Source organism: Cervus elaphus, chromosome X (assembly GCF_910594005.1).
Source record: "Cervus elaphus chromosome X, mCerEla1.1, whole genome shotgun sequence".
In the NCBI taxonomy this organism is placed as follows: domain Eukaryota; kingdom Metazoa; phylum Chordata; class Mammalia; order Artiodactyla; family Cervidae; genus Cervus; species Cervus elaphus.
In genome coordinates this window covers 105651944-105676773 of record NC_057848.1, presented here as the reverse complement: position 1 = coordinate 105676773, position 24830 = coordinate 105651944, and the positions used below count along the sequence as shown (strand labels likewise).

The following is a 24830-nucleotide window of genomic DNA, read 5'->3' as shown; positions in this document are numbered from 1 at the left end:
ATCTTCTCCAGCACCACAGTTCGAAGGCATCAATTTTTCAGTGCTCAGCCTTTTTTATTATCCAGCTTTCACATCTGTACATGACTACTGGAAAAACCATAGCTTTGACTATACAGCTACCCACCCCAGTATTCTGGCCTAGAGAACTCCATGGATTGTATAGTCCATGGGGTTGCAAAGTATTGGACATGACTGAGCAACTTTCACTTTGACTATATGGACCTTTGTAGGCAAAGTAATATCTCTGTTTTAATATGCTGTTTAGTTTGTCATTGCTTTTCCAAGGAGCAAGCGTCTTTTAATTTCATGGCTGTAGTCATCATTCACAGTGACTTTGGAGCCCAAGAAAAGAAAGTCTGTCACTGTTTCCATTTATTCCCCATCTATTTGCCATGAAGTGATGGGACCAGATGCTGTGATCTTTGTTTTTTCAGTATTGAGTTTTAAGCCAGCTTTTTCACTCTCCTTTTTCAGCTTCATCAAGAGGTTCTGTAATTCCTCTGCTTTTTGCCATAAGGGTGGTGTCATCTGAAACCATAGAACTCCTAAAAGAAAACATAGGCAACATGCTCTTTGATATTGGTCTTATGAATAGTGTTTGCATCTGTCTTCTCAGACAAGAGAAACAAAAGCAAGCATTTAAACATGAGAGTTAATCAGACTTAAAAACTTATGCACAGCAAAGGAAACCATCAATAAAATGAAGAGACAACCTTGAATGGGAGAAGACATTTGCAAACAATATGTCTGATGAGTTAAATCCAAAATATATAAGGAACTCATACAACTCAACATTAAAAAACAGTTTGATTAAAAAATGGGCAGAGGACCTGAATAGGCATTTCTTCCCAAAGAACACATACAGATGGCCAACAGATGTATGAAAAGATGCTGAATATCACTAACCATCACAGAAATCAAAACCACAATGAAATATCACCTCATACCTGTCATAATGGCTATCATCAAAAAGATAAGAAATAAATATTGGCGAGGATGTGGAGAAAAGGGGGCCTTCATACACTGCTGGTAGGCATGTAACTTGGTACAACCACTATAGAAACCAATATAAAAGTTCCTTAAAATATAGAACTACCATGTGATCCAGCAGTGCCACTTCAAGGTATTTATCCAAAGAAAATGAAAACACCAATTATATATATATATATGTGTGTGTGTGTGCACCTCATTGTTCTTTGCAGCTTTATTTGCAGTTAGCAAAGATATTGAAACAACCTAAGTGGCCATCAGCAGATGAATGGATACTGAAGATGTCGTGTATATATATATACACACACACACACACACACACAAAATGGAATATTTCTCAGCCATTGAAAAATGAAATTTTGCCATTTGTGACAACATGGATGGACCTGGAGTGTATTATGCTTAGTGAAATAATTCAGAGAGAAAGACAGATATTGTCTATTTTAACTTTATTTGGAATCCAAAAAATAAAAAACATGAACGAATAGAAACAGATAACATAGATACAGGGAACAAACTAGTGTCTACCAGAGGGAGATGTGTGGGAGGAGGGGCAAAAGAGCTGAAGGGGACTAAGAGGCACAGACTACTAGCTTTCAAGTAAATAAGTTACGAAGATGTAATGTATAGCACAGGGAACATACTATTTTATGATATACGGAATATATTCTATGAAAATACAAAAATACTATATTACCTGAAACTAATATATTGTAAATCAACTATAATTTAAAATATAGTTAAAACGATCAATTTTATGTATATTTTACCACACACACACACACACACACAAACTTTTACGAAGTATCTGCCTTTATCAGGAAATAGTAATTTTGCTAAGCCCATAAATACTTCTAGAGGAAAAAGAAATGCCATATAAAACTATGTGAGAAAAAAAAAAAACTGAGGAAAATCATCTGTGGCTTCCACTGAGGATTCTGAGTGGGAAACAAAAAATAGCATAATGTAGTGGACATAACTATTGCAATAGACAATTGTAACATTTCATGTCTTTAGAGGACAAACAAGACATTCATGATGGGAAGAAAATTCTTTAAATCTCAATTTCAGTGATGTCCTTGTTAGGGATATACACTCTGAAACCTACCTTGTTATTCAACTATTTATAAAAGTTTTAGTCAAGGCTGAGAATGAAAACAAAATGGAATCAGGTATTTTTTCCTCTTTGTTCTGTGGTATATTCTAGAGACTTCCTCACAGAAGTTGGAAATAATGATAGAAACTCGTAAACCATCCAGTGGTTTGTCAGTTGAAGAAAGGAACCGTGTTAACTATGTATATGTACCCTGTTCATTTTGTAAAAACCTGGAACATATATTCATTCATTCCCCAATATTTATATGTAGGCCCAAGGCTTTTGTTTGTATATGGGTTCTTTGAAATCTTCCTTTTCTTTCTAGTATAGCCACATCCATATTGTTTCATTCCAGGTTTCCAAATTTCCAGTTTCTAGTTTGCTTTCATGAAAGTAGAGACTTTTTAGAATTTTTAGATTTTTGTGCTCTCTCCCCTCCCCCCCATTCTGTTAAAGTTGCTTCATGTACAGCTATTTTGGCAGTTACTGTTCACCTTTATTGAATGTTTCTGAAGCACTCACCTTTGTTTTCATAGAAATAATAACTGTCTTTTATACTCACATTTCGTCAGTTTATATAATATTTAAATCACATTAAAGAAAGGTCAGTGGGCATACACAGGTTTGGGAACAAACACAGTTGAAACTAAGCATGTCCACACTGCTGGTGGGACAAGGAGCACACCTCAGCATGCTGTTGGCATCTGAATATTTTAGTGATAGAGTGGAGACTATCAGTTAATCCACTGATGGTTGGTTAAGAGAACTTTTTGCAGAGTGAAAATTAGATTTTTCTTACTTAATGTATTCTGAACATTAATGTATTTTTCCCATCAGTAAATGGAGATCTACATCATTGTTTTTAATGGCCACATGGTATTTATTATACATGTATTATGATGAGTTTTTGCTGGCAAGCAACATGAAGCAGCTTGACTCGCTTAACCAGACAAGGAATTAATTGGTAAGCTATTAAGACTGTTTATAGAGTCAACAGGAAAGATGATCAACCACGCTTGGAAAAATGGATAGAAGCCCAGGGAAGCTAAAACAGCCAAGGTCATGGTCCCCACAACAGTCTGGTAGTCATCTGCAGTGGCACTAGCTTTCTCAGAACTTCTGCCACCACCACTGCTGGCATCTTGACTGTGTTGCTGCTGCTGCTGCAAATTCTTTTAAATTATCATTGTGTATTTGTGTCACTCTCAGAATTCAAAAGCCTGGGCAGAAGCATCTGCCCATTTAGATCTAGACTTATTTAGCTTCAAGGATGAAGGGAAAAGGAATATCTCCTCCTCCAAACTTTGGCTTCAGTAGTCAGGGCCCAGTGCTACTGCCTGTCACCAAGATGCTCATTCACAGCAGGGTGTGTGTGTGGATGCTGGGTAGCCAAAAATATGACAGCCATCTGTAAAAGTGTGAATATACTAGAGTTTATTTAACCAGTGCCCTACTGTAAAAAAAAAATGTAGGTTGTTTCCTATTTTGCTGATTTAAGCTACATGGTAATAGACACATTTTACTAATCCAGTAGGTAGAAAACATTGTATCTTAGTTGTTTTAATTTATAACTTCAAATGTAGTTTCATATGTTTATTGGAATTTTGGATTTCTAATGTTGTTGTTTTTTTTAATTTTATTTTGAATTAGAGGATAATTACTTTACCAGATTGTGATGGTTTTTGCCATATATCAACACGAATCAGCCGTAGGTATACATATGTCCCTGACCTCTTGAACCCCCCTGCCACCTCCCTCCCTGTCCCACCCCTCTAGGTTGTCACACAGCAACAACTTTGGATGCCCTGTGTCACACAGCAAACTCCCACTGGTTATATGTTTTACATATGGTATTGTATATGTTTCAGTGCTATTCTCTACAATCATCCCACCCATTCCTTCCTGCACTGTGTGTAAAAGTCTGTTCTTTATGTCTGTGTCTCCTTTGCTTCCCTGCAAGTAGGATCATCAATACTGACTTCCTAGATTTCATATATATGTATTAATATACAATATTTGTCTTTCTCTTTCTGACTTAGTTCCATCTGTATAATAGGCCCTAGGTCCATCCACCTCATTAGAACTGACTCAAATGCATGCCTTTTTATGTCTGAGTCACATTCCATTGTGTATATATACCAAAGCTTCTTTATCCATTTACCTGTTGATGGATATCTAGATTGCTTCCATGTCCTAGCTATTATAAATAGTGCTTCAGTGAAAATTGAGGTACGTGTGTCTTTTTCAGTTATGGTTTCCTGAGGGTATATGCTCAGTGGTGGGTTTGCTGGGTCATATGGTATTTTTATTCCTAGTTTTTTTTTAAGGAATCTCCATACTGTTGTCCATAGAGGCTGTATCAATTTGCATTACCACCAACAGTGTAAGAGGGTTCCCTTTTCTCCACACCCTCTCCAGCATTTATTGTTTATAGACTTTTTGATGATAGCCATTCTGACCTGTGTGAGATGATATCTCATTGTAGTTTAGATTTGAATTTCTCTAATATTGACTAGTGTTGAGCATCTTTTCATGTGTTTATTAGCTGTCAGTATGTCTTCTTTGGAGAAATGTCTGTTTAGATCTTCTGCCCACTTTTTTGACTGGGTTGTTTGTTTTTCTGGTATTGAGTTGCATGAGCTGCTTGTATATTTTGGAGATTAATTCTTAGTCAGTTGTTTCGTTTGCTATTATTTTCTCCTATTCTGAGGGTTGTCTTTTCACCTTGCCCATAGTTTCCTTAGTTGTGCAAAAGCTTTTAAGTTTAATTAGGTCCCATTTGTTTATTTTTGTTTTGATTTCCATTACTGTCAGAGATGGGTCATAGAGGATCTCATATATGGAGGCTGGGGAGATATCCAAAATCTGTGCAGGGTCCCCCTTGAGTCTTCAGCGGGGAACAAATCAATGCATCAATTCAGTGGTTTATGTCAGAGAGTGTTCTGCCTCTGTTTTCCTCTAAGAGTTTTATAGTTTCTGGTCTTAGGTTTAGAAATCAAAGACCACACAAACAGATGGACAGATATACCATGTTCTTGGATTGAAAGAATCAATATAGTGAAAATGACTATACTACTGAAAGCCATCTATAGAGTCAATGCAATCCCTATCAAACTACCAATGGTATTCTTCACAGAACTAGAAAAAATAATTTCACAATTTGTATCAAAACACCGAAGACCCTGAATTGCCAAAGCAGTCTTGGTAAAGAAGAATGGAACTTTCCTAACTTTAGGCTATACTACAAAGCCACAGTCATCAAGACATTATGGTACTGGCACAAAAACAGAAATATAGTCCAGTGGAACAAGATAAACAGCATGGAAATAAATCCACTTACCTTTGGGCATCTTATCTTTGACAAAGGAGGCAAAGATATACAATGGAGAAAAGACAATCTTTTCAACAAGTGGTACTGGTAAAACTGGTTAACTACATGTAATGAAATTAGAACACTTCCTAACTCCATACATAAAAATAAAGTCAAAATGGATTAAAGACCTCAACATAAAACCAGAAACTATAAAACTCTTATTTTGTTAATTGCCTGACATATATTACATATATGGGCTTTTTTGAAATATAATTTACATGTCATAAAATTCAGTGTAATTTTATATGTGTAATTCTAGGGTTTTTAGTGTATTTGCAGACTTGTGCAACCATTACTACTACCTAATTCCAGAACATCACCCCAGAAAGAAACTCCATGCATATATATTTTTATAATTTGCTTACATGGATATTTTTTCTTTTATTTTTTAAAACTTTTTAAAAATTATTTTTTGTTAATTGAAGTATAATTGCTTTATAGAATTGTGTTGGTTTCTGCCAAACATCAACATGAATCAACACATGGGTTTTTTTTTGCCACATGACATGTTTTAAAATTCATAAAAGTTAATTTAAAAAATTTTTTCTGCTTTTGGCTTAGGCTTAGAAAGGCCTTCCCACCCCAAGTTTTGTTGTTGCTGTTGTTGTTAATTATTATCTACTTTTTAATAGCATTAATTTTTTTTACAGTTTAGTCTTTAATTCATTTAGAATTAATTTTGAAATGATATGGAGTCTAAACATGTTTACCTCACATGGTTAGTATGTTGTGGCAACACCACTTATTTCTGCATTAATTTGAATATTTCCCTTGTTATATACTAAATTTTTATATATACACACATGTCTGTTTCTGGTACTTTATGTTCTGTTACCAAGAATCTTTCTGTTCTGACATTAGTAATATTGTACACATGAAACTTATATAATGTTATAAGCCAATTTAAAAAATAAAACTTCTAAAAACATTTTAATGTGTGGTAAGGTAGTTAGCATTATTATCCTTTTTAGTGATGGTTTTTATAAAATTCATGACATACTTGGAAAGTTTAGTCAAACTGAATTGTCATTTTCAACCTCATCAAACTTCTATCATTTATTTTATGGTTTATTTTTTCTTAATCAGTTATAGCAAATATAAAATAAGTGCTTTTCCAACTTACTGCATATAGTGTTTAAGTACTGTCAGTTGTTTTTCTTTTTCATAGGTATTTAATGTTATTTCATCAGTGGTTTGGGGCACAGTTTTGTCTTAGAACTAAAATTAGAAGATGGATTTTTCCTTGCAAAAAGAGCTATAGCATTACAAGTGGACCATGACTTACCTACAGATTATATCTGACAAGCTTGAAACAGGTGATTGTTTTCATGGGGGAAAAAGCATTTCAGCTACTAAATAATCTTAGAATCTAAGTTAGATGACTGCACCAAGACCATATTTAACCCATAATATGATTGAAAAGTAGTTGACACATTTCGATGTCAAATTGTTGAAAACTATTTGCCTCTACTTTTTCTGGGATAAAAATGGCCTTGTCTGAGGCAAGAAAAGTTTCACCCAAAAACATTTTCCTCTAGTCTATTATTGACAAGGCAGCAAATGTTCAGTTCCTGGTAGAAAGGCAGATAGTAACTTGAGGTCTGTTTCTCAGTTTCTGAGTAACTTGTCCCCTCACCTGTGTTCATTGCAGAGTAACTATTTTTTCAAGCATTTTCCTCAACTCCAAAGATGGGAGCATCTTTGGCTGGTTTTCTTTTATGCCTTTTGCAGACGTTACCCTATTAAGTTAATTCCTTTGAGGCTATTGTTAGCTCTAGACTCTAGCTTGAATTGCCTGTATGAGCATATGTAAGTCTGAGTATACTCAGTGAAGCTATGAGCCATGTTTTGCAGGGCCACCCAAGATGGACAGGTCATAGTGGAGAGTTCTGGCAAAATGATTCACTGGAGGGGGCGATAGCTCTTGAGAGCCCCTTGGACTGCAAGGAGATCAAACCAGTCAATCCTAAAGGAAATCAACCCTGAATATTCATTGGAAGGACTGATGCTGAAGCTCCATTACTTCAGGCACCTGATGTGAAGAGCCTACTCATTGGAAAAGACCCTGATGCTGGGAAAGATTGACAGCAGGAGGGGAAGGGGGCGACAGAAGATGAGATGGTTGGATGGCATCATCGATTCAATGATCATGAGTTTGAGTAAACTCCAGGAGATAGTGAAGGACAGGGAAGCCTGGCGTGCTATAGTCCATGAGGTTGCAAAGAGTCAGACATGACTTATTGACTGAACAACAGCAATGAAGTCTGAGTATTAGCTTCCTTAAAATAAAAGGAGGCTACTACCTTATTTATATTGCAGAATTGTTGTGAAATTATGTATATGAATGTTTTGTCAACTATGCAATGCTATAGGACTCTGAAATATCTGTAGTTATACAAAGAATAACACTTTTTTAAGAGGCAGTGATTTATCTAGGAGTCACAAAAATAGCCAGCAGAGCACATTGCCTTTTCCTAATTTGAATGTTTTGATCTTTTTTGACCTTAACTAATATGTCTGAAGTCCTGACTCCTTATCTTTTTTTTTTTCTGACTCCTAATCTTTTGTGCATGCATGCTAAGTTGCTTTAGTTGTGTCTGACTCTTTGTGACCCTATGGACTGTAGCATGCCAGGCTCCTCTTTCCATGGGATTCTCCAGGCAGAATACTGGACTGGGTTGCCATTTCCTTCTCCAGGGGATCTTCCTGACCCAGGCATCGAACCCACGTCTCTTACATCTCCTACATTGGCAGGCGGGTTCTTTATCACTAGCATCAATTTTGGGAATTGTCAATTGAGTAGAACAACTATGTTTTGAAACATACATTTGTCTACTCCACCTGTTTCATCTGGAATCTTAGTCTTCTGTTTGTATAATGACAATTGTCTGATGAAAGAGATTAGACACTCGATATTTTGAAAACAAGTTAAGGAGTAAGATGTGTTCATTTTAAATGTTTATGCAATTTAAACAAGATGTGTTATGTAAAATAATAAAGAAGCCAATACTTTCTCCCTTTTGTTTTCGATTTAGAGGTAGTAGATTTTAAATAAAAGCAAATAGGAAAAAACTAAATTAAAAATTTGATTTAGAAATACATACTCTGGAGACAGCTAGTTCAGTGTTGTTTGCATAGCTAAAAATTATCAGTTTGCTTAACAAAATAGGGGTATTTTTTATAGCCCTGGTGTAATAGACTGGGTAATTTTTGTCTGTTTATATGTTTCAGTTTATTATTAGTCTCACTTATTGAATTATTTCAATTTTGGTAACTTTTCTCTTAATTGCTGCACATTCCCTACAGTTTTTCTTCATTTCCCCCTAAAGTGGGCTGTGTTTTTAAAGAATCTTTCTTCCTCCATCTTTATTGAGGTATAATTGACAAATAGAAGCTGTTTATATTTAAGTTGTACAGTGCGATGCTTTGATATACATTGTCATATGATTACTGCAATCAAGCTCATTATCATATCCATCGCCTCACATAGTTACCATTTTTTGTTGTTTTTGAGAACAATTAAAATCTCTTTTTAGCAAATTTCAAGTAAACAGTACAGTATTATTAACTGTAGTCATCACGCTGTGTATTGGATTTTCAGAGTTTATTCATCCTGCATCATTTCCCCAACTCCCCAGCTCCTGATAACCACAATTCTAGTCTCTGCTTCTAAGACTCAGACTTTAGATTCCACATGTAAGTGAGATCATGCAGTTTTTGTCTTTCCGTGTCTGGTTTATTTCATTTAGCACAATGTCCTCTCAGTTTATTCATTTATTTTCCTTTTAAAAATTCTTATAATGAAATAACTTAGACCTACAAAGAGTATAGGAAACCCTGTAACATATGTGGGTATCCTGTCCTTAGCCTAAGAAATTAAACATTACATATATAGTTGAAGTTTCCCTTTGTGTTCCAATTGCATCCCTTCCCTCCTCCCCAAACTTCTGAATTTGGAGTTTATTATTCCCGTGCATATTTTAATATTTTAAGTAATACTACTATATATGAATGTATAAAAAACCAATATTTGGTATTATTTTACACTTTTAGGCTTTTGTATCCTTCTGAAACTTTTTATTTCCTCAACTATGTTTATGAGATTTTTCCATGTTGCTACTTATAGCCCTAGTTTGCAGTTTCTCAATCTCTGTTTTGTTGCCATTTGTTGCTATTTCTTTGTTGTGAGGCCTTTTCTTGTCCTTTATAGGAAGTTTAGCAATATCCCAGTAGCACTTTCCCCTCCATTCCCCACCCCAGTTGTGATAACCAAAAATGTCCAGACATTGCCGATGTCCCTTGATGGCGAAATCTCCCTTCTCCCAGTGAGAACCATTGTTTTACTTCATTCATTTTAACTACTCTGTCATGCTTCATGATGTATATATCACCACTTATTTTTCCATTTTCCAGTTAATAGACATTTAGATTATTTCTAAAGTTTTTTTTTTTCCCCATGGTGAATATTTTTGTTCATGTTTTCTTACACAGTGTGAGATTTTCTGTAGGGTAATAGGCTTAGGAGTGAAAATGTTGAGTTCTAATACATGCATATCTTTAACTCTACCAGATATTGCCAACCATGTTCTGTAATAGTTGTACTAATTTACACTCCCAGCTGAATAAGGGAGATCCTGTTGCTCCACATTCTCATTAACACTTTGGTATTGTCAAATTTTGAAATTTTTGTCTACCTGATGGGTGTAAATGATATTCATTGTAGTTTTAATTTGCATTTTCTTGATTACTGTAGTGATCAAAAATTACCCAGGTGGAGCTGTATCCAAAAAAATTAACTTTACCATATAATTTATTAAGAACCCAGACACCTTTCTCAAATTATGAGGACTCATTATTTTAGGTGGATTTAAAACTAATGTTTGAGCTTCTTTGATCAGCTTTAAGAAGTGGTTTTGAGCCATCAGACTTCATACATATAATGCTTGTTTGTACTCAACTTCTACAGTTTCTGTTTCCAAACCAGAGATGATGATCTAGTCATAATACTCTTCTTCCTCTTAGAAAATGCTGTTACTGATAGTGATTACCATCTGTGTTTAGGGAGTGGTTAAAAATACTTTAATAACTAGAAGTTATTTCCCTCAGTGTTGTTGGATGCTCTTTTTCTCAGTCACCTCATTACTAATAGGTGCATGCCAGATTTGTTTCTTTGATATTGACACTGTATGCAATTATTTATACTCTTACTTTGTTTTCTGAGTCATTCTGCTAAATGCAGTGAGAGTTACAAAAGATGTTCTTGACTTTGTATCTATCTTTGAGACATTTAAAATTCAAAAGATGGGCATAGCATATATTTACAAAATCAGTGAGTTGTGTGTTATATATTATGTATAAATATATGTACAATATATGAAAAAATAAAATAGTATGAAGGGGATGGAATTCGTCAGGTTTTGAGTGTAAGGCCCACTTTAAATATAGTTTTGGAGAAAAATGCAGGTAATTATGAAGGCAGGGGAAATATATGTTATTCATAGATGATTTGATATGCTTAAATTAGGATGTAGTGGGAAAAGTGGCTGTATTAATGTAATTTTCATTCATGCTCAGAATTTCTTTGCTCCCTAATACATATTTCTGGGACTTCCCTGGTGGCTCAGACGATTAAGAATCTGCTTGCAATGCAAGAGACTTGGGTTTGATCCCTGGGTCAGGAAGACCCCTTGGAGAAGGAAATGGCTTGACACTCAAATATTCTTGCCTGGAGAATCCCATGGACAGAGGAGCCTGGCGAGGAAAAGTCCTCAGGGTCGCAAAGAGTCAGTCAGACATGACTGAGTGACTAACACACACACACACACACATTTCCAGGGTAAATAATCCAGTCACTTTAAAAAGCACTTTGCTGCTTAACTAGTCTCTATCAGTTCCTCTTTGGCCTGAGACAAAGCCCAAAATAAAACTGTATTTCAGTTTTACATTCCTAACTAACCAGGTAAACTAGCCTTCATATGCTGAGTATATTGTATTCCAGAAGTTTGTTACCAATTCTGTTTTTTGAACTTGACAGTTTCTTATAAAACAATTTTAGTCAGTTTTGGTAATGTACCTGAATGAGCCCTGAAAAGCTCTATTTTGACCCATAGCATATTTGAGCCATATAGGTACTAAGTGTGACTGTTTTGACCTAGAGGCAGGCAGCCATGTGCTGCAAGAGGAAGCATATTCTTTTTTAAGGAAAAGAATAATGGTAGGCAAAATTTTGATAATATGTTTGTTTTAGACATTATTCTACTTACCTTTTTATATATATTAGTGCTTCCCAGTGACCCTCTCCCTAGTGGTAGTGTTGCAGGAAGGGGGACCCCTTCCAGGGCCCGAAACTGGGCTCTTGTCTAACACTGGGAAATGAATTGTCCGAGGAGACACATGTGCTGACAAAGCAAGAGATTTTATTGGGAAAGGGCACCCGGGTGGAGAGCAGTAGGTAAGGGAACCCAGGAGAACTGCTCTGCTGCGTGGCTCAAGCAGTCTTGGGTTTTATGGTGATGGGATTAGTTTCCGGGTGGTCTTTGGCCAATCATTCTAATTCACAGTCTTTCCTGGTGGCGCACGCATCGCTCAGCCAAGATGGATGCTAGCAAGAGGGATTCTGGGAAGTGGACGGACAGGTAGTGTCTCCTCTCGATCTTTCCCGACGGCTGGTGGTGGCCTATTAGTTCCGTATTCCTTATCAGGATCTCCTGCCATAAAACAACTCATGCAAATGGTTACTATGGTGCCTGGCCAGGGTGGGCGGTTTCAATCAGTGTGCTTCCCCTAACAGTAGCCCTAATGCCTTCACGCTTGCCTTAAGTACCCCACCTTGGACTTTTAACCTGGGCCTGCGAATTCCCTACATTCCAAGAATTCTTTGTTCACAATTACCTGCCTTTCCTGTTTCATTTGGGCTTCTGTTCTATTGTAGCAATTGATCTTACCTAGTTTTTAGGAGTGGAGAAGGCAACGGCACCCCACTCCAGTACTCTTGCCTGGAAAATCCCATGGACGGAGGAGCCTGGTAGGCTGCGGTCCATGGGGTCGCTAAGAGTCGGACATGACTGAGTGACTTCACTTTCACTTTTCACTTTCATGCATTGGAGAAGGAAATGGCAACCCACCCCAGTGTTCTTGCCTGGAGAATCCCAGGGACTGGGGAGCCTGGTGGGCTGCTGTCTCTGGGGTTGCACAGGGTCGGACAGGACTGAAGCGACTTAGCAGCAGCAGCAGCAGTTTTTAGGAGATGTAATTCCAGCTGTCAGTGTCTTAAACTCTCAAAGAGGAGTTTGTATTTTAGAAAGAGGATACAATGTCTCAAACAGCTGACCTAGGTTCTTCAAAAAGTTACTTAGCGGCAAAGATATATGGGAGAGAGGCTGTTCTAGATTAAATGAGACAAAGAGATACTTCCAAATACAGAGTGTGAACCTTGTCTGCATCCTGATTTGGAAAAATATAAAAGCTGTAAAGAAAGCTGAGCGCAGAAGAATCGATGCTTTTGAACTGTGGTGTTGGAGAAGACTCTTGAGAGTCCCTTGGACTGCAAGGAGATCCAACCAGTCCATCCTAAAGGAGATCAGTCCTGGGTGTTCATTGGAAGGACTGATGTTGAAGCTGAAACTCCAATACTTTGGCCACCTCATGAGAAGAGTTGACTCATTGGAAAAGACTCTGATGCTGGGAAAGATTGAGGGCATGAGGAGAAGGGGACGACAGAGGATGAGATGGTTGGATGGCATCACCGACTCAACAGACATGGGTTTGGGTGGACTCCAGGAGTTGGTAATGGACGGGGAGGCCTGGTGTGCTGCAGTTCATGGGGTCGCAAGGAGTCGGACAAGACTGAGTGACTGAACTGAACTGAATAGATGTTCTTGGGACATTTGGGACGGTTTACATAGAAAATTTGTATTAAAGGATGTATAATGATTAATTTTCTTAGCTGTGATCATAGTATTATGGTTATGCGGCAGTCCTTAATTCTTTGGAAATGCATGCTGAAGTATTATGATCTCTAAAACTTAGATTAGAAAAATAAAGCAAATACAGCAAAATGTTAGCAGTTGTTGAATTCATGCAGAGGATATACAGATAGATGTTCATTGTACTATTTCAGCTTTTATGCATGTTGAAATTTTTCATAATAAAGATTTGGAAAACAGGAAAGCTATTCATTAATACAACAATATTTAAATTGTAAATTTCATGCAATGGAGAATTCAGACAGCATGAAGAACTTCTTGAGCTGGAGTAGCTAGTTCTGGCTCCTCTAAATTTCTACTGTTGTTGTTTAGTCCTCTTTTGCGACCTTGTGGACTGTAACTCGCCAGGCTCCTCTGTCCATGGGCTTTCCCAGGTAAGAGTACTGGAGTGGGTTGCCATTTCCTTCTTCAGGGCATCTTCCCGGCCCAGCGATCAAACCCACATCTCCCACATTGGCAGGCAGGTTCTTTATCACTGAGCCACCAGGGAAGCCCTCATTTCTACTGCTTCTTCCCTATTCCACTTACCATTCATTCAAAGATTCAGATTTTGTCCTGTTGACAGCAGCTGCTCGAGCTAGAGGAAGGAAGATGAAGTTTCTCAGGGTGATGACAGCTTATTTTTACATATAGATTATAAGTCATAGATTACCGTGAATATCACTGGCAGTGTGGTTTGTTAGAGATTGTTGTTTTTTTTACTTTGAATAAAGGCTGTTTCAAGTCATTAAAAACAAAAGTTAGATAAACTATATTCTTTTATGTTGAATGGATATTATAATCTATGTAAAAATTGATAATTTAATACTAATTTCATAAGAATTAGTGGACATAACTGAATTGTTAAGTGTTGCATTTGGAATAACTTTGGCTCTAACTTTGAAAGTAAATAACAAAAATAGTCTATTTCAGATCAAATCACACTATAAAGTACAGTTCCATAATTAGTGCTAGTTGAAATTAAGACTGAGAAAGATGCAGCTAGTGTTGAATTTTTCTTTCAGCTTTGTGAAGAGTTTTACATTTTAAAAATGGATATGGAAAACAGTATTGATGTTCTAAAAAATTAATAAGCAGAACTATCATATGATCTACTAACACCTGGGTGTTTATCCAAGGGAAATGAAATCACTATCTCAAAGATATTTGCACCCCCATATTCATTGCAGCTTTATTTGCAACAGTCAACACATGGAAACAACCAATGTCCATCTGTGGATGAATAGATAAAATGTGATATACATATATATATTATTCAGCCATAAAAATGAAGAAAATCCTGCCACTTGTGATAACATGGATGGACCTTGAGGGCATTATACTAAGTGAAATAAGTCAGACAGAGAAAGACAAATATTGTATGAACTCACTTATATGTGGAATCTGAACAAACCTGAACTCATAGACACAGAGAACAGATTGATGGGTTGGTTACCAGAGGTAGGGGGTAGGGAGTGGGTGAAATGGATGAAGGTGGTTAAAAGATGTAAACTCCTAGCTATAAGATAAATAAGTCCTGAGGATACAATGTACAGCATGGTGAGTATAGTTAGCAATATTCTATTGTATATTTGAAGGTCACTAAGAGAGTAGACCTTAAAATTCTCATCACAGGAAAAAATTGTAACTATGTGTGGTGATGGATGTTAACTAAACTTTTGGTGGTACTTTTGCAATATATACACATATCAAATCATTGTATTATACACTTAAAACTAATATGTTAAATATCAATTATATCAATAAAATGGAAATTTCATGTGATTCAAACTAATTATCAGTGGAAAAAAAAAGACTCCTGCCTTCAGAGAATTTTCATTTTAGTGAGGAGTTTATTACAGTATAACATATTATTCCAAAATTTAGTGGCTTAAAAAAACCAACAATTATTATCTCACAGTTTCTGTGGGTCATGAATTTGGGAGTGGTATAGATGGGTGGTTCTGGCCCAAGATCTCTCATGAGGTTGTAAGTCTGTATGTCAGCTGAGGCTGCAGGCATCTAAAGACTTAACTGAGTCTGAAGAATCAGCTTCCAGGACGGGTCACTCACCTGTTTATTGGCAGGAGGCCTTAGGGTCTTTGCTGGTTACTGATTGTAGGCCTCACTTTCTCACCATGTCAGCCTCTCCATAATGCTGCTTGAGTGTCCTCATGACATAGCAGGTGGCTTCCCCTAGATGGGGTGATTGAAGAGAGAGGACAAGGAGCAAGCCACAATGATTTTTCCCCCCAACTTCAGTGCCTTTTATCTTGGAAATCACACCTTGTCACTTCCACTAGTGATTTGGAAGCAAGTCACTGAATTGAGGCCACATTCAAAGGTGTTAAATTTGATCTCTTGAACGAAGGAGTGACAAAGAATTCATGAACACATTTTAAAACAACAACAGGAAGACAGATAATAAGTAATCAACATAGCAAGTAAATTATGGAGCTTATTAGAAGGTTTTAAGTTCTATGAACATGAGAAAAAAAGACGGAAGAAATAAGGGGAATCAGAGTATGTGTGTGTGTGGAAGGGATGTAGGTTGCAATTTTCAACGAGGTGCTCAGTGTAAGACTCGTTAGGAAGATTAGATTTGAGTAAAGACTTGAAAGAGATGAAGAAGTTAGCTAAACAGATATCTAAGAGAAGAAAGCACTAAATCAAGGGAATAGGTAACCTAAAAGAGCTGGGATGGGAGTAAAATGAGGTGAGAGAAAAGAATGCTAACCGTATTATATTAGTAGTATATTTTCAGTTGGGCAGGTGGGAACGTTGAAGGATTCTTTTTTCTTTTTCTTTTAACTTAAATTTTTTGTTGTTTTTTAGGTTTTTATTCTATATTAGAGTATACTTGATTAGCAATGTTGTGTTAGTTTCAGGTGTATAGCTAAGTGATTGAGTTATACATATACATGTATCTATTCTTTTTCAAATTCTTTTCCTGTTTAGGTTATTAAAGACTGTTAAGCAGAGCTCCCTGTGCTATACAATAGGTCCCTGTTGGTTATCTATTTTAAATATAGTAGTGTATATGTGACAATCCCAAATTCCCAATCTATCCCTGCTTCCCACCTTCCCCCCCAAAACCCTAAGTTCCTTCTCTAAGTCTGTGAGTCTGCTTCTGGCTTTGTAAATAAGTTCATTTGTATCATTTTTTTAGATGTCACATATAAATTATATCATATGATATTTGTCTTTCTCTGTCTGACTTATTTCACTTTGTATGATAATCTCTAGGTCCATCCATGTTGCTGCAAATGGCCTGGTTCATTCTTTTTTATGGCTGAGTAATATTCCACTGTATGTACCACATCTTTATCCATTCATCTGTTGGTGAACATTTAGATTGTTTCCATGTCTTGGCTATTGTAAACAGCACTGCAATGAACACTGGGGTACATGTAAGAGGAAGGGTTATTTCCATGGCTGATATTAATAAGTTTATTGTTTCTAATAGGAATGTAAAGAAGAAATCAAAATGGATCTGAGTATGAGTGTGAATTCTGTCACCATCTCTGTTGAGGGAATGACATGTAGTTCCTGTGTTTGGACCATTGAACAGCAGATTGGAAAACTGAATGGTGTACATCATATCAAAGTAAGTTATTCCTTGGAAATCAGTGCTGTTGACTGGAATTCTTCTGGGAAATTATACTTCTAACACTGAAATAGATGCAGAAACACTTACATGTATGACATAAAGACTGTCATACTTCAAACCTTGAAGCTGAGTAAGTTTTCTTTGGCCCATTAACTTATTTTCTTGTTAAAGACAATAATAAATTATACATTTTTAAAATTTAAAAACATCTGAAGATTGAGTCTTGATGTTATGGTTGTATCAGTTTATATTTTATGAGTATAGGTGCTGACATGAGTTTGAACAAACCCTGGAAGATAGTGAAAGACAATGAATCCTGGTGTGCAAAGAGTCAGACACAACTTATCGACTGAACAACAACAACATTTTTTATTACTGTTGATGTCATATTGAACTAAAATACATGTTCTCAAAGGAAGGATTATGGGGTTTCTTTCTCTTTTATATCATGACAGTTAGTATGTTTAGTAATAATGTAATCTTCCCTAAGAACGTGCATATAAAATATAACTAATTTTCTAAACATTTTCACTTTAGTTTTTAATTGCAAAACTAAAATAGACTTTTGTTAGACTATCTTAACACACTCCTGCTATAATTCATCTCAGATTCCTACTTAGTGTAAAAGAGTGATTTATTGTACATTCTAGTTTCTCTGTAGTGAACATGAATTGTTATTATAATTATTATACATAAATAAGAAAAGCTAAGCTTTGTTTAACACCTTTTAAACACAAAAGCCAAAAGTAGCAAAGTCAACACAGGACTACCCCAAAGGAAACAAAATGATACCATGCCCCTTATATCCTGTAAAAAAATGTCTTTGGATGTTTCCTGTGCTCGTTTTTTTTGACTAGACATAGTGTGTTAAAGCTGCAAGGGGTCTTAGATATGACTTAAGTAGTCTAACCCCCTCATTTTACACATGGACAGACTGAAGCCCAGATAAGGAAGTGATTTGTGCTAAATTACACAGCTACCTAATATCAAATAAAACTAGGACTCAAGTTCCATGATTCCTGGGCCAGAATGTTTTCTGGTCATACAGTATTTACAGATGCATTTTAATTTGCATATGGTTCTCAAACTTGTGATCTCCAATTTATTCTGTCATATAGCTTCCAAAAAAAAAAAAAAAAGCAGCCTGGTGTTTTCATCACCAACTTGCTTCCTACCACCAAATTGCTGTTTTAGCTCTGTGTCACTATTCTTTATATAAATTCTTCTCAGAATAATTTGAATATTTTTAGCATGAGATGCTTTGAATTGTATTTTATTTGTCACTGTATTTTTAATCTTTCTATTTCCATGTTCATAAAAGTATCTTTTAAAGTCTTTGGGGTTAAAAATATGTTTTGATGAAGTCCAACTTTCTCAGTTTCAGCACTGTTGACATTTTGGGCCGGATAATTCTTTGTCTTAGGAGAGTGCTTTGAAGGATGTTTAGCAACATCCCTCGCCTCTAACCATGAGATGCCAGTAGCCTCTCCTTCCACTTGTGACAACCAAAAATGTCTCCAGACATTGCCAGTGTTGCCTAGGGATGAAATTGCCTTCAGTTGGAGATCACTCCTGTAGTCCCTTCTCAGAGAATCTCTATTGTATACCCTTTGGCTCTTCAGTTATTATTTGATGATGGTAAATTGATTTTCAAACAGGTTAATGTGCCCCTTTCTCATCATATTAGCTTCTTATGGTTCTTTTTTGCCAGTGACAGGTATAGTGAACAGTGTTTCTCAAACCACAGCATGAGAATCACCTGTAAGGCTTGTAAAACATAGATTGCTGAGTTCCACACCCAGAGTTTCTGTTTTAGTAATAGATCTGAATGGGGCCTAAGAACTTGACTAAAGCTATGGTCCTGGGACCACAGTTTAAGAGCCATTGTATTGCATGAGCTATACTTACATTAAAGATTATTTGTCATTTGTTTGAAATTTAAATTTAACTGGGTCTGTCCTATATTTTCATTTACTAAATCTAGTTGGTAACCTACTTTGAAATTATTCCCCTTTACTTTTAGAGCCTCATAAGCACTGATTTATTTATTGTTCCTATAGCTTTAATTTTTAAAAACTGCCATATAAATGGAATCATATAATATGTAGCCTTTTGAGCCTGGCTTCTTTCATTTAACATTGTGCATCTGAGATTCATCCATGTTGTTGCATGTATCACTGGCTCTTTCCTTTTTGTTTCTGAGGTGTTATTCTCTTGTGTGGATGTACCAAAGTTTGTTTACCCATTCATCTATTGAGAGACATTGGACTGTTTTCACTTTCTTTTGTGATTATGAAAAATGCTCTGAACATTCACATCCAAGTCTTTGTGTAGGTATAAGTTTTAATTTCTCTTAGGCAGATTCCTAGGATTGGATTTGTTCTATCATGTGGTAAGTGTATGTTCAACTTTTTGAGACACTGGCAAATGATTTACCATAGGGGCTGTGCTATTTTATGTCCCCACCAGCAATGTTTGAGGATTCCACTTTTCTCACATTCTCTACAACACTTTGTTTTACCAGTCCTTTTAGTTTTAGACATTCTCGTGGGTATGTAGTGGTATCTCAATTCTCATTCCCTTAATGGCTAATGAAATTGAGTATCTTTTTTTGTGCTTCTTAGGTATTTGTATACCTTCTTTGTGAAATGTCTGTCAAGCCTGTTGTGAAATTTTTAGCTGCATGTTTTGTTATTATTCAGTTTTGATCATTTTCTGTATATTCTGAGTATGTCTTCTCTTAGATATACGTCTTCCAATTTTTTCCCCAGTCCGTGGGTTGACTTTTTAATCTTTTAAAAGTGTCTTTCCCAGAGCAGCAGTTTTCACTTTTGTTGAATTCTAATTTATCCACTTTTTTTATGGAGCATGCTTTTGGTGTCATAGCCAAGAAATCTTGACCTTACCCAAGATCACAAAGATTTTACACCTGTGTCTTCCAAAAGATTTTACATTTAGATCTATGATCCATTTTAAATTAATCTGTATACATTATGAGGTATGAGTTGAGGTTAATTGTCTTAAATATGGATGTCCAGTTTGCTAAGCATCTCTATTTGTTGAAGAGTTTATTTTTTCTCCATTGAATTGCCTTTGCACCTTTGTTGAAGCCCAATTTACCACATACTTATGGATATATTCCTGTATACTCTGTTCTGGTCCATTGATCTGTGTGTCTGTCCTGTAAATATCACACAATCTTGATTATTGTAGCTTTGTAATGAACCTTAAAATCAAGTAGTATAATTTCTCAACTTTGTTATTTTTCAGAATTATTTTAGCTATTCTATTTTCTTTCCATATACACATAAATTTTAGAATCAGTATATAGGTTTCTATGAAAATATCGCCTGGGATTTTGACTGTGATTGTGTTGATTCTATAGATCTATTTGGATAGAATTAACATCTTAATAATATTAAGTATTTAAACCTTTGCACATGATAATAATATTAAGTATTCAAGCCTTTGCACATGATATAACTCTCCATTTATTTAGGTATTCCTTATCAGGGATCTGTAGTTTTCATTGTGCAGATCCTGCATATATTTTATTGAACTTAATTATTTTCTGTTTTTAAATGATGTTTAAATGGTACTTTTTTAAAATTTCAGTTTCAGTTGTTCATTACAAACATACAGAAATGCGGTTGGTTTTTGTATGTTGACTTTGTATCCTGAACTTTGCTAAACTATCATTAAATCTGTTAGCTTCTCTGAAGATTCTTTGAGATTTTCCACATAAGCAATTATATCATCAGGGCATAAAAATAGTTTTATTTTTTCCTTTCTAGTCTGTATGTATTTTATTCATTTTCTGTCTAGAACTTCCATTATGATTTTGAATAGGAGTGATGAAAGTGAACATCTGTGTCTTGTTCTGATTAAGGGGAAAACATTGTCCTTCACCTTTAAGTATTGTGTTAATGTAGGGTTTTGTAGATGCCCTATATCAGGTTAAGGAGATTCTTTCCTCTTCCTGGTTTTCTGAGAGCTTTTATTTGTAATCATGAATAGATGTTGAATTTTTTCAAGTGCTTTTTCTGCATCTAGAGGTGATCATATTGTGTTTCTTCTTGAAGGCTGTTAATATGGTGTATTACATTGATTGATTTTCAAATGTTATACTAGCCATGCACTCCCAGGATAAGCCCAACTTGGTCAAAGAATACTTTTAATGAAAAATTTCAAACATACACAGAAGTACAAGGAATCTCCTTGTACCTGTCACCCATGGAATTCCTTGCTATTTATTTTCATGACAGCATCATTTGATTTTGATCATGTATTTTGCTGATGCTTTGAAGATTTGGTCTGGGCCTTCCTGCCTGTTGTACTTTGTTTAAGGTAGAGGTCCCTGACTATGCTTAGTTGCTCAGTAGTGTCCAGTTCTTTGCGGCCCCATGGACTGCAGCCTGCCAGGCTCCTCTGTTCATGGGGATGTTCCAGGCAAGAATACTGGAGTGGGTTGCCATGCCCTCCTCCGGGGATCTTTCCAACCCAGGGATCAAACCCGGGTCTCCCATACTGTGGAAGGATTCTTTACCGTATGAGTCACCAGGAAAGCCCTGACTAATGGATTGGAAATTCCTAGCATATCTCCATGCCATTTTCAAGCCTTTCTGCTGCCCTCTGTCCACCTCTTTTCTTGTCACTCTTCAGAATTCTCAGCATTGTTTGGAGCATAATTTCAGTGCTCTTTCACGTGCTTCATTCAGTTTGGTTCCCCACTTGTTCTTACCAATTTCTCTTCAATTTGTATCTGAGGGCCCAAAGACATTAATACCTCCTTGCCAAAAGTTTGGGGATTTCTACTATAATGATGGTAATATATGGATGCTTTTTCTTAAATATACTGTGAATTGCTGACTCTTCAGCATGTTTATTTTTATTGCCAGGGCTTAATGAGTCAGTGTGTAATTTTGACTGAGTTGTGTCTTCATTTGTATAATACACTTATTGTTTTAATATATTGTTTAAGCTTTCAAATCATTAAAACAACTTTATACTGGTGGTGGTTCTATTTACTGGAAGTTTTCTGTAATTTTTCTTTTATTCAGTATTCATTACAGTGATGACAGAAAGTTGATGCAACTTTGGAATTTGACCAGCTTGCATCAGTCCTAAAAAGGTTTTTCTTTGACTAGTTCAGATCCATCTGCAAAAGATAAATTTTAGACATGCTGCCCAGAGTAGATGTAAATATTCTGAAGGGAGCTTTATCTAATTGGACATCAGATTTACTACAGGATTTAGAATTAGGAATCTGATGGATTCTAATAATCAGAAGCTCATTACATATTTTAAGTGCTCAAATCATTAAATTGAAACCAGAATGTTTTGTGTATCTCCACATCAAATACTTATGGGAGTTCTGTCTTTTAATCTTAATCTAAACATTAAGTTTTTACCCATTCTTCAAAGATTTCAAATGGATTTTAGCTTTTCAGTGAAGTAGGGGATTCATGCTTTCTTGTCCTTACAGTGTTCTTGTCTGTGATTCATGCATCTCATAAGATCTTAAGCAAATTAGCTTCAGTTTACCTTGTTTTTATTACCAGAAAATTGGCTAATTGGCACATAGTGATTCTTCATGAAATTTGATACAAAATTTCACCACATGTTGTGGTGCCAATATGTTGACAGTTATTTTCTATATCTGAAACTCTACCTGTTTTTTTCCATGTCTGAATCTCATATTCATCTTGGCCAGAGAGGACAAAGTAAACTGTATCCATTTTACTATTTGTTTGGGAAGAAAGTAGTGTTTCTCATTTGCTTACTAAACTACACACTCTGGTCAGATGAAACTATGTTGATGGTTGTGGCAGGAAAATCTTCCTTTACATATTACAGTGTAATATGCCTTCTGCTGAGTTTTCTGTCCTGTAGGTATCCATGTGAATACTTACATATGAAGTTTTCACTTTCACTCATGCTCCAAATGTGGGGTTTCCTCTGATTCTCCAGGCAAGGATACTGGAGTGGGTTGCTATGCCCTCCTTCAGGGGATCTTTCTGACCCAAGAATCAAACCAGCATCTCTTACGTCTCCTGCATTGGCCCGCAGATTCTTTACCACTAATGCCACTTGGGAAGCCCCATTTACCATCTACCTTGGCATAACTACAGTCTTAGAGGCTTCCTCATTGCCTCCTCTCTTCCTCCCCACCCTAAGGACATTGCTGCCTTTAATTTGTTTTGAGGAGAGAGCCAAGTTGGAAAATCTGAGAGATAACAGGTAACTTTTATTAACTCTACTACAAGTTTCCTCCAAAGTGTTTGTATTCAGAATACTCAAATTTCTAAAAACATTTTGCAATTTTTCACTAATTGTGACTGTCCAAAAATCAGAGAGATATTTTTGCAATTTGCTAATTAGAAAAGAGGATGGCAAAAATAGCTCTGCAACCTTCGGTTCCAAAACTTTAAAAATGAATAATTTCAGTGAATAAGTATGACATCTGTACTTGATTTATCCTCAAGTGAAACCAATTAAACTTCTCCACTTGAGCTAAAATGGCTGTTGCTAGGGGCCAGAATAGAAGCTAAGTCTTAATTAAGTGTGTGCTAATTTCAGTAAAGCTGTTTTAACCATCTAGAAACTAGTTCACATAGTTTTTCTTCAAATTACTTAGGTTCTTATTGTCTCCTGACAACTTAATGCATTTTCCAAAACCCTCAACTCTCTGACAAACTGTTTTAAATTATTAAATTTTTCCTAGTTATCTATGTAAAACTAAAAGATGAGATTCTCTTTTGACATTTGCAAGTACATTCCTGTATAAATTTTCCCCTAGAGACTTATTGCACCCCACTCATATATAAGACTGCATCTTCCACTTTACTGCATTCACCACTGCTTAATATGACCTATTTAAAGTATTGGAGTTTCAGCACTGATGCTGAAGCTGAAACTCCAATACTTTGGCCACCTCATGTGAAGAGTTGACTCATTGGAAAAGACCCTGACGCTGGGAGGGCTTGGGGGCAGGAAGAGAAGGGGATGACAGAGGATGAGATGACTGGATGGCATCACCAACTCGATGGACATGTTTGAGTGAACTCCGGGAGTTTGTGATGGACAGGGAGGCCTGGCGTGCTGCCATTCATGGGGTCACAGAGAGTCAGACACAACTGAGCGACTGAACTGAACTGAAAGTCAGAAAAATGCAATTAAGTTGGATTAAGCTGTACAAGAAAAGTAGCAGAAGTATAACATGAAAGCACTTTGTATTATCAACAGTGATTTATATGGATCCTAGTGACAGATATTTAAGGCTATAATTTCCTGAGTACATTCATAATTTGTTTGCTAAAAATGAAGGTAGACATGTTTTTTCTGTCTTTTCCAGCTCTGCCTCTACAGTCAGAAGCCCATATGATACAGAGTATACTAGTAGTCTTTCTTCTTTTCTCCTTCCTTTAAAATGTATATTACTAAGTGTTGTTTTCTAGGCCCAGAGACAGGTTTATGGTGAAGCTAAGCTTAAGTTTCAGAGCCTTCCACTTGCATCGACCCCTTCTAAGATCTGGAAGGAATCAAAGCAATGTTCCCATGGTTATGTGTTTTTGTGAAAGTAAAATATTTTAACCACAATCCTTTAAATCCATTGTCTACTTCCACTTCGACCCACCTCTTTTAGACTTCCCTTTTATGTAGGTAGTATTGGATGTGCCACAGGCATTTTGGGGATCTGATTAATAGGTTGAATTGGGGATATGTTTAGTTTGGAGTTAGTAAAATATTTGGCTTTAAAGGGCTTCCCAGGTGGTGCTAGTGGTAAAGAATCCGCCT

The 24830-nt window shown here is 36.2% G+C and overlaps 1 protein-coding gene across 2 annotated transcripts in view; it reads left to right on the top strand.

Moving 5' to 3' along the window:
- ATP7A (ATPase copper transporting alpha) overlaps positions 1-24830 on the top strand; it is a 137280-nt gene that overhangs the window by 52205 nt on the left and 60245 nt on the right. For both annotated transcript variants that reach the window (XM_043895906.1, XM_043895905.1), the window contains exon 2: positions 16890-17030. In XM_043895906.1, coding sequence (XP_043751841.1) covers positions 16911-17030 — 120 coding nt within the window. In that variant the 5' untranslated portion in view covers positions 16890-16910. The remainder of the gene's footprint in view (positions 1-16889; positions 17031-24830) is intronic.